The sequence below is a fragment of the Puma concolor genome, chromosome D1, assembly GCF_028749965.1.
Source record: "Puma concolor isolate L17-30 chromosome D1, mPumCon1.1.hap2, whole genome shotgun sequence".
NCBI lineage: Eukaryota > Metazoa > Chordata > Mammalia > Carnivora > Felidae > Puma > Puma concolor.
In genome coordinates, this window is record NC_141676.1 from 88,217,042 (window position 1) to 88,232,603 (window position 15,562).

At 44.5% G+C, this 15,562-nt stretch overlaps 1 protein-coding gene across 5 annotated transcripts in view; it reads right to left on the reverse strand.

The window, feature by feature from the left end:
* Positions 1–15,562, reverse strand: part of NTM (neurotrimin) — a 949,272-nt gene that overhangs the window by 397,494 nt on the left and 536,216 nt on the right. For 2 of the 5 annotated variants that reach the window (XM_086678647.1, XM_086678651.1), the window contains exon 2: positions 7,435–7,519. In XM_086678647.1, coding sequence (XP_086534773.1) covers positions 7,435–7,519 — 85 coding nt within the window. Of the gene's footprint in view, positions 1–7,434; positions 8,489–15,562 lie in introns of those variants that run through there. The other 3 variants (XM_086678649.1, XM_086678648.1, XM_086678650.1) reach the window with 2 other exon arrangements.

The window sequence follows — 15,562 nt, forward strand, 5'->3', positions numbered from 1 at the left end:
CACTCTGCTTCCCACTGCCAGAACAGCCAGATACACTGGCTTGTGGGATCCTCATAGAATTTTGTTTCTACCTTGATTTGTTCAATATCCCATGCCAGAGTAATACATGGCAATGTCTGATGATTTGCTAACTCTCTACGAGAGTCCAAGACTGCTGATCTGAAGGAAAAGGTTGGTGGAAGAACCTGGAATAGACTTACTCTGAAAAAACTATGGAGATTCTAGGGTTGTCTAATGAGAAGGGACTTGTAGACGCCAGCTGGACATTCTCTGTGTCTCCACACCATCAAAGCTTAAACATTCCCATACTCCATTCCTAAAATACTTCAAGAAAGGAGATTCTTACACTTCAGGACAAGGAGGAAAAGCCAAATTCACCTGGTTTCTAGAAGGAGTACACCATGGCAATGAAGCAAAGAAGGGATAGATTGAGAAGAGCCCTGTGGTACAAAAAGAGAACCAGCTTAGAGTCAGATAAAACTTGTTCCAAGCCCCAGGCTCAGCCACCATCTGACTGTGTGATCTTGGAAAATGTCTCACTTTTCTCTGTGCTTTGGTTTCTTGATCTGTAAAATCAGAATAATAATCGCATCCATCTCCTAGAGCAGCTATGAGGATTAAATAAGGCTATGAGGACTAAATTAGTAGAGTGCTTAGCATGGAGCCTGATACAGTAAACAGTTGTCCTATATGAAATCAGAGGTGGAGAAGGCTAAGAATACAAACTTCAGTGCCAGACACAACCAGCAGTGAGAACCAAGCATGGTTACAAATGCTTGCTGACTGTCATGATGCTGTCAGTGTGACACTTTTGCACTTAGTAGGAAACGGTGGCCTTCTTTCAGGCACAGGTAGCCCTATACTAGGGCTTACAGCTAAGTGAGGAATCATGGGCTGATGTCAGCTCCACCTCACCCTTCCGGAAGGCATCTTTGTGCAAGACTTATGATCACTATCTCATTATCTGTAAAACCAGGTGGTTGAAACAGATCTCTGCAATCCTTTCAAACTCAAAAGACAAAAGCAACATTTCTGCAAAGCACCTATGATTGTAGGTGAGGAATGTTGGAGAACCAGGCTGTCCCTCGGTGCCCCTTGCCAGGCTCCTATGACAACTGGCATAAACCTTTCTCCTTCTGCCCCATGCTCTGTTGGGTTTTTTGTTTTCCCATTTTAGTCTTTGGCTCCTCAAAAGGCTGAGTATGCTTCCAGGAGCCTCCCTCCACAACTCCATCTGTCCATGCTCTTCTGAGCCACAGTCCACCGGCTGGATCCCTGGCAAGCCCCGGAGGTGAGCACACAGTGGTCGATCTTGGGAGGAGGCAACACAATCAAAACAGCACATGGTTCCTGAGTGGCACTGTTATTCTGAAGCAGTTAACTCATTAAGAATGGATCAATAGTTACACCACGAGACAACCATTGCTAGCAAACTCCAAAGAGAGAGAAAGAAGGATGGGCAGAAAGGTACATTTTGGTGCCCCTCCTCATCTTGAAAATGCTAATCTCCTTGAGGTCTACCTGGGCTTAAACACCTCATCAGAGAGGAGCTCCTCTTCAAAGGCTGAAGGACTAGATAGGGAAGTGACCTGGCAGAAAGAAGACAAGTGTCATGGGTGCAGCTATGAAATAACCAACAGATGATGTGGCCCATCTGTGTCCCTGACAGAAAGACACCAGCCCAATTACTTATCTGTAATTGTAACTTCCTCAAGGGTAACCTCACACATCTGTGCAGACTAGTCAGAAATGACAGTGAGCCAGTAACATGTCGAGGGCAAGAACAACACAAGACAACTAAGGGAAAAGGACAGAGAAGGGCAAGGAGAAGAAGGCAATGATCTCAGATTTCCTTCATTTGTTCACGCAACAACCATTTACTGAGAGCCTTCTATTTGCCTGACCTTGGGTACACAGTGCTGAATAAGAGAAGGTACTTATTCTCTAGTTAAAGTCCATTTGGGGAAGACAAATCATAAACACATAACCAAATATATGAATAAGAAAACTTCAGATATGGATGACTTATCTGAAGAAAAAAAATCCAAGATGAAATGCCAGTGTAAGACTGGTGTAGGTGGTAGGGATTATTTTGACTTTGGGTGTCAGGAAAGGTTTTAGTGAGGGGTTTCCATCTGAGCTGAGACCAAAATGATAAATAGCTGTCCATGGAAAGATCTAGAGTAAGGTATCCCCAACAGTTATGAGCACAAATAGAAGGCCTCTGTAGCAAGAATTCGTTTTCTACCTTTATGAGGTGGAGAAAAGGCCAGGATGTCTACAGCAGAAAGACAAGCAGAACAGACATTCAGACTTTATTAGCAAAAATGATAGGCTAAGTCATGTGCTGGATGCTGGGATACAAACATGACAAAGTCATCATTTTGCCCTCAAGAGACAATGGAGTAGCTGAAGGGATAAAGAGAGAATCCATCTGCTATCAAGTGAAATGGTAAATTTTTCACATGATATGAATAAAGGGCTACAGCTTCCTATGTTTAGACGGGGACTCCATGGGTTTCCTCAAGTATCAAAAACACATTCTTCTGCGCTATTCCATGGAGTTGCTATGGCAAAATCCAACTTCAATCTCATACATTTCTCAGATCTTTTCTTCTTAACTCATCTAAAAAAACAAACAAACAAACAAAAAACAAAACCTCAACGTTGTGCAGTGGCAAAGCCTACACTCTAGACATGTAACAACAGGTACAACTTAGCTTTTGATACTCACTTTGCAGATGATCCCAGTGAAATAATTCACTATACTACTTGTCACCTTATTGGGGGAATCTATGACAACACAAAACACATTCATCAGAACTTCCAAACGATAGGTGGATACTTAGTGAAAGGTCTCCAATCAATTTTTTTAATGTTTATTCATTTTTGAGAGACAGAGTGTGAGCAGGGGAGGGGCAGAGAGAGGGAGACACAGAATCCAGAATCTGAAGGAGGCTCTAGGCTCTGAGCTGTTAGCACAGAGCCCAATGTGGGGCTCAAACTCACAAGCTGTGAGATCATGACCTGAGCCGAAGTCAGACGCCCAACCAACTGAGCCACCCAGGTGCCCCAAAAGGTCTCCAATTAATGACATCCACATAGTTGAGAACCTCAGCTCTCTCCTGCTCCTCACTTTTTCCTCAGCATTTCCACAGAGAATCCCACCCCACATGGAAACAGGATGCTCTTTTCTGACCACATGCACACACATTACCCACTTCCTGATGGGCACACTCTGCCTCACCTGTAAGTTACCTCTTTGTCCACAGCCCAGCCTTTTGAGTTGGACTTAAGGCCCTGGAGTACGACATCCAAGCCTCATGCCTTTTTATACCCCAAAACCCAGTTCAGAACCCTTCATGTAAGAACCACTCAATAAACCTTTGTTGGTTGACCACAGCTGTATTTTAAAGTAAAATGATGGAAAAATGCAGTAAAGAAATAAGTTGAATATAGGCTGGGGGATGTTTTTGTTTAGTTTCTATTCATTTTATCTGTTCCATAAATATGTGGGAGTACACAGTGCTCATGACATTACAAGGTACGATCTCTGCTTTCCAACAACTAGCTGTTCCCTATTGCATGAGGAGAAAGAACATAGAAGGTTCAACATCATTGCAGGAAAGGGTCTAACCCAAAATGACTAGAGGAGACAGTAAGTACTAGCAAGGAATTAGAACACAGAATGCAGCAGGGAAAGTGTGGTGTCTAAAATGAGGGAGTAGAGTCCTGAGTCAGCTTCCAGCTCTGCCACTTAACTACTTGTGTGATATTACCTAAATTTCCCTCTGTGGGCCTCAGCTTCCATAGCAATGAAGTTGGGATAATTAAGTCTATTTCAGGGAGTTGTTCAAACATTAAATGTTACTATGTATACAAACTATTTAACACATACAGTAACTGACCAATCATTGACACTACTATTCATCTTATTAACATTATTATTACTACTGCCTCATAACCTGGCTTCAACACTTCCTACCTGTACAACTTAATCAAACAAGGTAAACTCTCCATGCCTCAATTTCCTCATCTGAAAAATGGGAATAATAATAGCACCTACATCACAGGGTCTCTATTAGGGTTAAATGTTAATGTTATGAAGCTGGATGACAGAGAAGATGCTATGAAAAACAGACTCCTCCCTGACACATAGCAAATGCTCCCTAAACCTTTGTTAATGCTATTATTATGGTATATCCTGTTCTACATAACCTCACCTTTAAAAAAAGATATGCATACAAATTATCAGAAGGAGGGCAGAAAGGGTGGGTGATAGCAAATTGTTTGCGATTTTTTTCAGGCTATCAATGGCAGGCTCGGGTGAAAGGTTTCCCAATACCTCCACAAGGATCGTTAACACTAATTGGATGAAATAAAACATTTTTAAAAGTTTCCTCACATTAGAATCTGCTGCTGAAGCATTCATTCTTTGGGGACTAGAAGACATCTTCAAAAAATAAAACTGGCGAGAACAAAGAATAAAATGAAATCAGAGCAAAAAGTCCTCTGCTGGTTGAGAAGTAAACTACAAGCGTCACCCACAGCAATGTGGACACGGTTGCTCTCCAGGGCAGAGGGGAGGTGCTCCAGGCCTCCCTGGTTGTATTCTGTGTAGCTTAGTTGCATGCTGAAAAAGAAAAGAAGAGAGAAAGAGAGAGAGAGAGAGAGAGAGAAGGAGATTGAGGGGAAGGAAGGAAGGAAGGAAGGAAGGAAGAAAGGAAGGAAGAAGATAAAGAGGGAAATAAAATGAAAAGATCCACATAAATACACAAAAAAGAAAGAAAAACTCCAAAAAATAAAAATAAAAAAAAAACAAAATTCCAGAGCCCTGAGACACTGCACTACAACAATCTAGAATCAGGTTTGCAAACTTAGCAAATTTTATGCAAACAAAATACATTCTGAAATTCCTATTTGCTTCTTTGCACACCAAATTACAAAGACTGTGTTTGAGGGTTCAAAGGCTCCAACTCCACAAAAGAACACCTCAGCATGGCGGACCTTGCTTGTTCTAGTGCATAAGAGCCTGGGAAGAATGAAGGTTATCCTGCAGAACATGAGCATCCTTTGTGCAGGTCATCTGATACACCTGCAGCCCGATTCACATCCTAAATCAGGCCCTAGCCAGTGGGTCAGTGTCAGTCACATCCTAGCTCCTCTAATCCCTGCCCTATAAGGCTCCATCCACTGGAAGTGTCTTCCTCCTTATGTCACTTAGACATTTCGTCCCAGGGGCTGGCACAGAATGGCAGGAGATGTTCTAAGAGAGTCTTTTTATGTCACAGCAGTGTTGGGTCTAGAGAAGAAGCCCCATCATATTCCACTTCCTCCTTCTACACCCAAATAAGACCAGAGAAGATGTGAAAATGCAAAGAAACATTAGCACTTGAAAGAGACAAGGGACAGGTAAGCCCAGAGTGAGCAAGAAAGGCATGGAGGGAAAGATAAAGAAAGGGAAGCAGCTAGTCCATGATAATGCAATTTTAAGTAGAAGCTGTTCCTAACTAAAGCCCATGCCCTGGCTCAACATCTGCCAAATTCAGCCACTCTCTAGAGAGTCTTAATTCTCATGAGACTAGGAAGATGCTTTCTGAAGACCAGATCCTGGCTCATCCAACCCCCCTTCAAATGATCCCCATTACAATATGGGACAATTGTCTATAAGGCCCCTTTGCTATTTCTTTATCTCCAAATCTCCACAGAGCTGACTACCTTCCACCTTCTCCTTGAAAATACCATCTCATCTGTTTCTAAAATGTTCTCCATGTGAGACTGTCTCTATTTCATCTCTTTGGGACCACTCCTTGCAGCTAAGGTTAGGGACAAAGGGAACATCCAGAGAACACTAAATTCATCATCGTATTGTGTTAAGGCTTCATTTTTGCACTTCTCTTTTAGGCAGACTGAAATCACAACATTTTTAGAGCTCCATGACATCACTTGACAAAGCAGATACAGTAATTCTGGGGTGGGAGGCAGTTAGATATTTAACCTTTGTCCAAAGTAGTTGCTGAAGGGCTTAGTGGAAGAGGTGGGTTTTCTGAGCCAATGGGTAACTAGGAGTTCACTGGGGCTTTGGGGGTTAGCTCCTCAAAGACAATGGAGCACGGGATGTTTGTAGGCCTTACATATGTCCTTAAATCACACACTTCATTTGGCAATGTCCTGACAAGTCAGCTCTGTATTGCCAGAGCCCCCTTCTCGACATTTTCTATCCTGTGGATATTCCCTTAAGCGTACCATCCACAAACAATGCAATTTTAAAAGAACAGTCACCAGGGGTAAAACAATGGACACCAGTACCACGATTATCTTTCTAAGAATCTTTGAATGCAAAGCATGGGAATATTGCCATGTTGCCTTAGAGTCAGCTCAGTAGCCCAGTTTGGAAAACTTTAAGTAAGAGAGAGTATTAAATCAAAGAGAGGCAGAGAAATGATTCTTCATATGAACCTTCTTAACTTCTGCCTCATGCTGACTCTCTCTAAAGAGTAAGATTTCCCATTATCATCACTAATTCTCTGTTACCCTCTCATGAGTGATACATTTCTTAGACACTGGAAATTGAGTTAACAAGTCAGTAGGCAGGGTGATCAGGGACATAGACTCATCCCATCTTACACAAAATATAGCCAAGATTCTTCTCCTCCTCGGTTTCTGTAAGCCTTAACCCCAGAAACCCATCAGGACCCAACTCAACATTGAAATATCCTATCTTTTCAGTAGATGAGTTTTGCACACACCATTTTAGTGGGGAAAAAAAAAAAAAAGAGGGAACAGCTAACCAGAGTAAATGATGTTTTCCATGGACAAATCAGACTCATCTCCAGGACTTCAATCTCAGAAAGCCATATTTCGACAGGAAAAAGCATGTCCTTCTGCCCACCAGCTCATGGCATGAAGGCACCCCAGGAAAGCCCAGACACAGTCAAGCCCAGGACAAAACATCAGGTCTGCCAGAATACAGGAGCCCACTGGCAACACCCCATGGCATAGGCAGAGTGAAGGCATTCAAACGGAGCCAGACTCATCCTTTGGGACTCATTAACTTCAGAGATGACTGTTCATGCTGAGCCCCAGCCAGGTCCCCAGTCACCATGGCCACCAGGTTCGGGCACACACAGTGTCCATGCCACTGTCCTCAATTTCAGTGACTCCCTGTCTTAGCCGCCCCTCACGCTTACCAAGTCCTGAGCCAAGGAGGCCAATTTTGGAGAAACAGCTCATCTCCCCAACCTCTGAGCGTTTCCCTAACACCACCACGTTCCCGGGGCAGAGCACTCAGCTCCCCATCCATGAATCGTGCAGCCCAAGGAACCAGCGACCTCCGTGCCAGCTGCGCCAGAGCTCACACCTGCACCCCTGCCCCTCTCCCCCCACAACCCATACAAATCATTGTTAATTCATAGAAGAAAGACAGCTCCCTACCTGAGGGTGGCGCTCTCCCCCTGCCGGACCGTCACGTTGTCCATAGCTTTGGGGAAGGTGGCATCTCCGCTGCGCACGGGCACTCCTGTGGGTACAAGGAACAGCAGCCTGAGAGACACGACCACGAGGCACTTCCAGGGCAGGAACAGGTACCCACAGACCCCCATCCTCGACAGCCACAACTTCCCAGAACTCCGGCAGCTGCAAGGCACACACCCCCCAGGCGAGCACAGGAAGTGGGTGGGGTGAGGGAGCGAGCTCAGGGACCGAGCAGTGAACTAGCAGCGACCGAGAGGCGCGAGAGGAGAAAAGCGCGCAGACTCCTCCAAGTCTAATATTCCTCCCCCGAATCCGGCCTCGGATAACCAATTTCCACGGAGGACATCCACGGGGTGCTTCCTCGGGGCTGCTTCGGCCGGGGAAGACGGCCAAGAAAGGGGAAGCGCAAGGCAGGTGCAAAGGTGTGGGCACGTCTCAAGAGCCCCTTCTTCCCGGGAGCAGTTCTGACATGGCACTTTGGAGTGGAGTAAGCACTTTGGTACCAGAAGGGGTCAGGGGGTGGGTCAGATCCGGCTCCCCAGAGGTGGTCTGCAATTCCTCAGTTCGAACAAGGGGAAATCCAACACTTTCTTTGTAAGTTTCAAAGGAAAGATCGCCAGGAGAAAAACAATCCGTAACAATAGCCGAGATGGAAAGTGGGGCACGCTGGAGGCGGCTCCGCCGGGCTTCGTGCGATCCGGACCCGGTGATCCTGCGGCAGCCGCCTCGGTCAACTTCCTCCAAGCCGAAATGCGCTCTGCAGCCGCTGCGATTCGGCCAGTCTCGGGGGAGGCAGTCGCCGCGGCGGCGGCCGAGGCAGGAGCGGCCCGGCGGAGCGCACCGCGGCGGCCCCTAGCTCGCTGGCTGTCTGGCTAGGGAAGACGAGGCGCAGCCGGCACCGGAGCCGCGCGGACGCCACGCTCAGCGGCCGCCCCCGGCCTCCGCGCCGCCTTCCTCCCGGGAGCAGCCCCGACGCGCGCGGGCCCCGACCGCCGGGGTTGTCATGGCAGCAGCTCCATCACTGACCGCCACTTTCTCCGGGGCCGGCGCCGAGCGAGCGGGCGGACTGCGCGCTCATCCTGGCGGGCGGGCGCGGGGCTCGGGGCGCGGGCGCCCACCTTAACCCCTGCCGCGCCGCACCGCGCCGCGCCGCGGCAGTGCACCAGCCGAGGCGAGGAGTTTAACCATTTACCCCCTTGAGGAGCTGTCACTTCCAAATTAAGAAGAAAGGCAAAGTTACCTCACAATCTTAATAAACCCAAGACATCTTAAAAAGGGTCACAAACTAATTAACTAGGAAAGGAAAACCCTGCAGCATGCATGCATGCACCTTTAAAATTATCAGATTAATTCCATTAGCATTTAGAGTAAATTTAGAGTGTTGGAGGATGCTTTAGAATAATCTCATTTTTATTCAATAGTCGCCCACACCACCAGCACCCCACCCCCCCCCAGAAGCTACTTTCCAACACCGGAGACTCAACACCACCTTTCTAAACAGATCTCCCATATATAAAATAAATGCAAAATCACAGAAGTCTCTTAGTGTGTAAAAGTGGCAAAATCGCATCAAAATTTTGGTCAAGTTTGACACTAACTTACATTCTTTATTCTTGTTTTGTCGACATTAAAAGATGCTAGCCCTGCAAAAGTGCTCATTCACATGATTGAGTGTGAGCCACTTGCTTTATTTATACTGCGGACTCCCAAGTTTCCTGGGTTTCACAATCTTGCAGAGCTGATTTCAAATCATCTTAAGAGGTGTGTTTTTCGAATTCTTGAAACCCAGGGAAAAACTGGTTTTGCTTCAGTTCTTGTCACTTCTCTCTAGCTGCTGTGGGTCCCTGTATACCTACATTTAAATTTCTCCCTTAAGTCCAGCTATGAAAGAATGCAGTGCATTTCCCTTCCTGGGCCTGGCCCCTGAGCTAGGGAGAAGCCCAGAGCAGCCCAACCCACACAGCTGTGCTAAGTAATGCTAACATGCTTTCTCCTCAGGGACTTCCAGATCTAAGCCCTCTACACTGACCCAGATTTTTCCTGGGCTTAGACAAGAGGCAACCAACAGTGACTTTGTTTCTTCTCCCTCAACTTTCTATCAGATACAACCAGGAATCTGTTTTTTGTTTGTTTGTTTGTTTGTTTGTTTGTTTTGTTTGTTTTGTTTTTTTTTTTTGTTTTCCAATAGCTGTTAAATAACAGAAAAAGATGTTCTTTCCCAAATCCACCTAGCCAACACCAAAATGATTGATACGTTATAACTGTAAGTGTCCCAGTGCCAGAAAAGTCCTTACACCTTGCAGGTTGTAACCACTACTTGCATGTAGGTAACATATGTGTCAGAGATTAAAACAAGCATTTTACCCACCATACTGCCTCACCCTACTTTAGACTGGTAGGGATGGAGATAGGGTTTGCAGATGTAGGATCCATACTCCAGGGTAACAAAGACAGACTGAGCAAATGTGTTTTTTTTTTTTCTTTTAATAGTTAACCAGAAATTGGTCAACCGTTAAAAGTTGAGCAACTTTACACTGAAGATCTCAATTAATCCATCATTAGGGCCATTTTTTTCTTCATCTCCTCTGGTGACTTTTCCTGAGATTAAATTCTCAGGGAAACCCACCTGCTACTTTTGGCCAGTAGGGACCCTTTGATATATAGCACCAAAAAAAAATCAATTGTCAACTTATGCCTGCAACAAATGACTTTACTATCGGGGCGGGGGGTGGGGAGCAAAAGCAAAAAAAAAAAAAAAAAAAATGGCATCTATGCATCTATGGAGAGCGGGAGAGTGTTGCTTATATTTTTGAAACAATAAAAAAGAGAAAATCTTTCTCTGCACCAGTCCATTCTTGCAAGACCCTATAAGAAGTAAAGTGTGAGATTGTATTTGCTGACTTACAGTCTGCTGAATTTGGAGTTGTTCTTCCCCTAAAGCCAACGAGTTACCTCTAATAATATCCATCTTTCAATTTTACCCACCCGTCATGCTCCCCTACCAACCCTTCTGTGTACACACATCTTCACTACCTCAGCTGGAAATAATTACAGTGTGAGGAAGGGAGAGGGATTCATTCTGGGCTATGGAGTCATTTCCTTGCAGGCTTGGGAATGGCAGGGAAGATTCCTTTCGTAATAAATTCTAGTCCTGGCTCTTGCATCTAATTCCCAGGTAGGTACAAATGAGCATTAGTTTTTGCATCTGGGAATGTGGATAATGACAACAACCAGCCTTCCCTAGGGACCTACATACATGATTAACTCTACAGGAAAATACTTAGAAATCCATTTAAGGTGGAAGATGCTTTATTAATACATTTTGTCTGCTACCACTTCATTATTATGACTGGGCAGAAAAATAATTCTTCATATGGGCTCTTTAAGATGTTCATTTTATACCAGTTTGCATGTCATTGATCTAAGACAGTCAAACCATCTTTGTCTCTGACCGTGAAGGGAGGGTGCTGAGCTGCAGCATCTGGCAGGAAACCCAGCAGAGCTCAGGTAATCCTCAGGTTGGAGATAGAAAAGCCACTTGCAACCTCATACCTTCTCCGTGAGTCAAGGGGCCCAAACTTTATTCAAAAATGGAAGTTTAGAAAGTGGTGAAAGACCAGAGATGCCCGCACAATTAACAAGCCAGAATCCATTTCATCCGAACTCCTTATTGAAGTTGTTTGAATAGATGAAGATCAAAATCATATGTCAACTCCCTGCCCATCCCCTAATCCCTAAATATAACCAACACTTAGTGGCTTATCCTATATCCTGTCTCTTGCTTCATAAAAACGGCTAGATTTATTTTATTTTTCCCAGCATATCCAAGTTAATGAAAAAGGGATGACAGTCAGAGCAATTTCATTGTTTGTGTTCTTTATAAAAACAGCTTCCTTTCTGCCTCCTGGAAAGCAGCATCCTAACAAGCGCCCACCTCCACCTTCTTCCCCCCATCTCCCTCTCCTGCCTCCCTTCCCTCTTGGATACACATATGCTGTACACATAAATCAACTTGTCACAGCTTGTCTCTGTGCTGACAGCTGTAATTGCTTCAGGTTATAAAAATATCCATAGGACAATGCTTTTCAAGCTCACAGACACACACACACCTACACACACACTGCCAGAGCAAACGAAAATGCTCATACTCCCTTTAATGATCCCATGACTGCAAAACAGAGGGAGTGCAGGAGCTCTGCAGTACAGGCCCCAAAGAGCTGGCAGGCAGGTGAGGAGACAGGGGTAGAGGGAGGCTTCTGGCATCAGCAGCATCTACACACTAAAAGCAAGGTTGGAATAGGAAATTCCCAGTGAAAGGGAAATCAGCTGTTGTTTTTGTTTCACTCTATGTTACCTACAGAAAGCTGGGGCTAGCTAAAGAGCTATGAATATTCCACACACACGGAAGACCAAAAGAAGAGCACTAGCTTAAGAAATGCCAGTTCTGCTTCTCCTTCTCTAAAAAGGCTAAAGGCCCCCCTCTCCTGGTAGAGATTCCAAACAGGAGCTCAGGCAGGAAGATAAGATGCAAGGCAGTTACAGTGGCGTGGCACCGAGTAGATATTGAAAAGTTTAATCAGAAAAGGTGGTGTGGATCTGAATAAAGAGATGTCTCTAGGGGAACAAGGATGGGCAGAACTCTGGAAAATACAGGCTATTCTTTTCCTCCTATATGAATATAAGATCAAAATAAAATCGTTGTTCATCTGGGCTAGAGTCCAGCATGTTAGGATTTCAACAGAAAGAGCAAAAGAGCAACTTGAAGGAGGGGAAGAAGCCTCTAAGGAGAAAAAAGGGGTCACGAATAGAGAGGATAGAAAAGGAGAACAGGAAGAAGTGGCAAAGGTTAGGCTATCTATGGACTTTGAAAGCTATACAACTTTCTAAGAGGTGCATAAAGGGGAAAGATGGTCAGAAGAATAATCGGTAGGTAGACGGAAAAGTAAGGAGGAGCACAATGAATGATTAAATTCAAAGCACCAATGAAGAAAAAGCCAGATGCCTAAATGGGAGCATCTCACAAGCCAGGGGTCTTTGGAGCAGAATCTTTCCTAACCTAGGTTTTGGGTCAAAATAAGACCCTGGAGTCACAGAATCATAGAATGATATGGTCAGAGGGGAGCTTGGAAGATATTTCGTACAACCCACTCATTTCATAAGGGTGGAGGGTTGAACCCAGGATGGAGTTATTACTGTAGGGACATAAGGGTAATAACTGGTAAATCAGAACTGGAACTCAGGACTCACGGCTCCTGTTCCAATATAGCTTTCTGCTACACCTGTCAGGTAAGGACACTGCTTAAGAGCTAACTAATAAAATATCTCCTTTGGCTGCTTCATCTATGGGCAAGAGAGAGAACTACAAAAGAAGTGATACTATTACTGCCAAGAATACCTCTGGGTATCCAATTATTCAGTTGAATTCAGTGCATTCAGTAAGTATGGACAGGTAGACTTTGAGCTCCTCCTATGTACCTGAAATCACTTTGGAGTTAGTGATACAGGAATGAAAGACATAGCCCCAGCCTTTGATTTGCTTGTAGTTTTGTGTTATTAGGTTTGGCAGTGGTTTTATTTGTATTTACACTCATGAATTTTGAAGTTATCATGAACTCATCCCCACGCTCCCTATGAGCCCTTGAGAATGTTCTCAGTGCTAAGAAAAACAAACTGGGGGGGGGGGAGATGCCTGGGGGGGCCCAATCAGTTAAGCATCTGACTCTGGATTTCAGTGCTGGCAGTGCAGAGCCTGCTTGGAATTCTCTCTGTCCCTCTATCTCTATGCCTCACCACTCCTCTCTCTCACTCTTTTTCTCTCTCAAAATAAATAATCATTGAAAAAAGAAAAAAGCTGGAATATACCTCCCTCTTAGAATCAGTTTGTCCCATTAGCTTGTCCAGATTTCCAGGCACTGACCATAGTTTCCCGAACTTAATTTAAAATGACATTAGGAGGGGAGAGGTGATCTCAAGGATTTATAAACATAAGTGAGAAATTCATCTATACAACAAACAGGCATTTAGTGTTACACTAGCTATGGGATAGGCAGGGCATTGAAACTGTGATGAGAGAGAGAGAGACAAAAACAAAATCAACATGAGACTTACCTTCATAAATCACACTGTCCAGCAGAGAAGACAGATAGTAAATAAATAATTTTACAAACCAGTGGATACAGTTGTGATAAGCATTTTGAGGGGGAAATAGAGAATGCATATGACAGAAGGGTCTTGTGGAATCTGGAAGATCAGGAAACATTTCCCCAAAAATGACTTTAAACTGGGACTTAATAGTGAGGAGATGAAGAGGCAGGTGGTGTGGGTGGGAACCTCGTTGTAGGCAGACAGGACAGAAGCCACACAGCCCAAGACCAGAAAGAGCATGAGCAGAAGCTGCCTTTTATATTCTCAGATTGCCCTCATATGTGGATATGTGTAAAGTGCTGTGATTGAACATCTCTAACTCTTCCAGCATTCTGTGTTCATTCACTTATGAATTTATTCAGTACAAATGCATCAGTGAAGAATGACCATGGGCTTTGGAATTGGACAGACCAGAGGTCAAACACTCATCATCTCCATTATTAGCTGTGTGACCTTGACTTGAGGAAATAATCTCATTTGTAAAAATAATGGTAAGAATGGTGCCTACCACAGAGTGTTGGTGTGATGAAGAAATAAGACAGTAGATGTAGAGAGTTCAGCAAAGGCCTATTACACACACTGCAGGGGTTAAAATGTGGGAGCCACCGTGCTTCTACATCAAGACTGGCAGGGACAGAGGAGGGCCAGACCTGATATTCATTCAGAGAACCCAGGGGCAGTCTGCTGAGTGTAGGCCTGTGAGCACCGTGAGCATACAGATGCTGAGAGGTTTCATCACAGAGACTGAGCAGACACTTCATGCTGAGATGTGGTCATAAAAGGAAGTAGCTTAGCCTTCAAACCAGGGCAGGAAGAAGATGACCCTCCAGCTCCCACCGTAGTATCTCAAACTCAATGCTCCACAAAAGCACACAGGATATAGGCCTATGGGAAATGGCCTGTGTTTGGGAAAGAGAAGAGGGCTTTCTCTTCCTGGGAATTTTTGTTTAAGTTTATTTATTTTGAGAGACAGAGAGAGTGTGAGCAGGGGAGGAGCAAAGAAAAACAGAAAGAGAGAGAGAGAGGGAGGGAGAATCCCAAGCAGTCTCCAAGCTGTTAGTGTAGTACCTGAGGCAGACTTCAAACACATGAACCCTGAGATCATGACCTGAGCCAAGATCAAGAGTCAGCTGCTTAATTGAGCCACCCAGGTGCCCCAGCCTGGGAACTTTTATCTGTCTTGCTTCCACATATAACTGAAAGGTAGTGAAAGAACCTGAAGACAAGACAAGATCCCTCCATGTCATCTTTAAAGGAGCAGTCCCCACTCCTTCCACTCCTTCCATAAACCTTTACACCCTTCTTTGTTCCTGTGTGCCTGATGACTGAAATCAAAGCCTTCTCAGGTCTAGATCTTAGACTCGTCATTTGATAATAATATCTTGTGCCTGCCTTACCTTTCTTAATTTCTACCATTTAACATCCCAGAACAGTGCTTCAGGACCAGCTTCATTCCCTCTGTAGAAGGGAGGGAGGGTTCCATGTAGACATCCATCTAGTGCATAGACAGACCCAAGACAGCAGTTCTAATGTTTACAAGAGGCAGCCCTGCCAGAGTCGGGTTGGGGTTTCTCATAGAGAAAGAAACCTCTCACCAGCCCCAAACTTGGAAGTTAACATCCCAGATCAAAGGAATTTGGCTTGTTTCTACCCTTGAATTTTTTCTCCCCAGAGGATTTCCTTTTACTCATTTATCTCATTAACCTTTTCTCTGCACTTTCTTTACTGGTTTGACTCCATATTCCCCAACCAAGATCAGTAACAGAAGAGACAAAAATTTGCTCAAAACATATAGATTCATTGTACTTTTCACTGGAGGTGACATTTTATAAATATGGTTTTGTAAATCAAAGGACCTGTGTTCTAGTTTCAACTCAGGCCTTCATTAGATCACCTTAGATAAGTCACTTCACTTGCTTTAAAAAAAAAAAAAAAATTAGTTTCT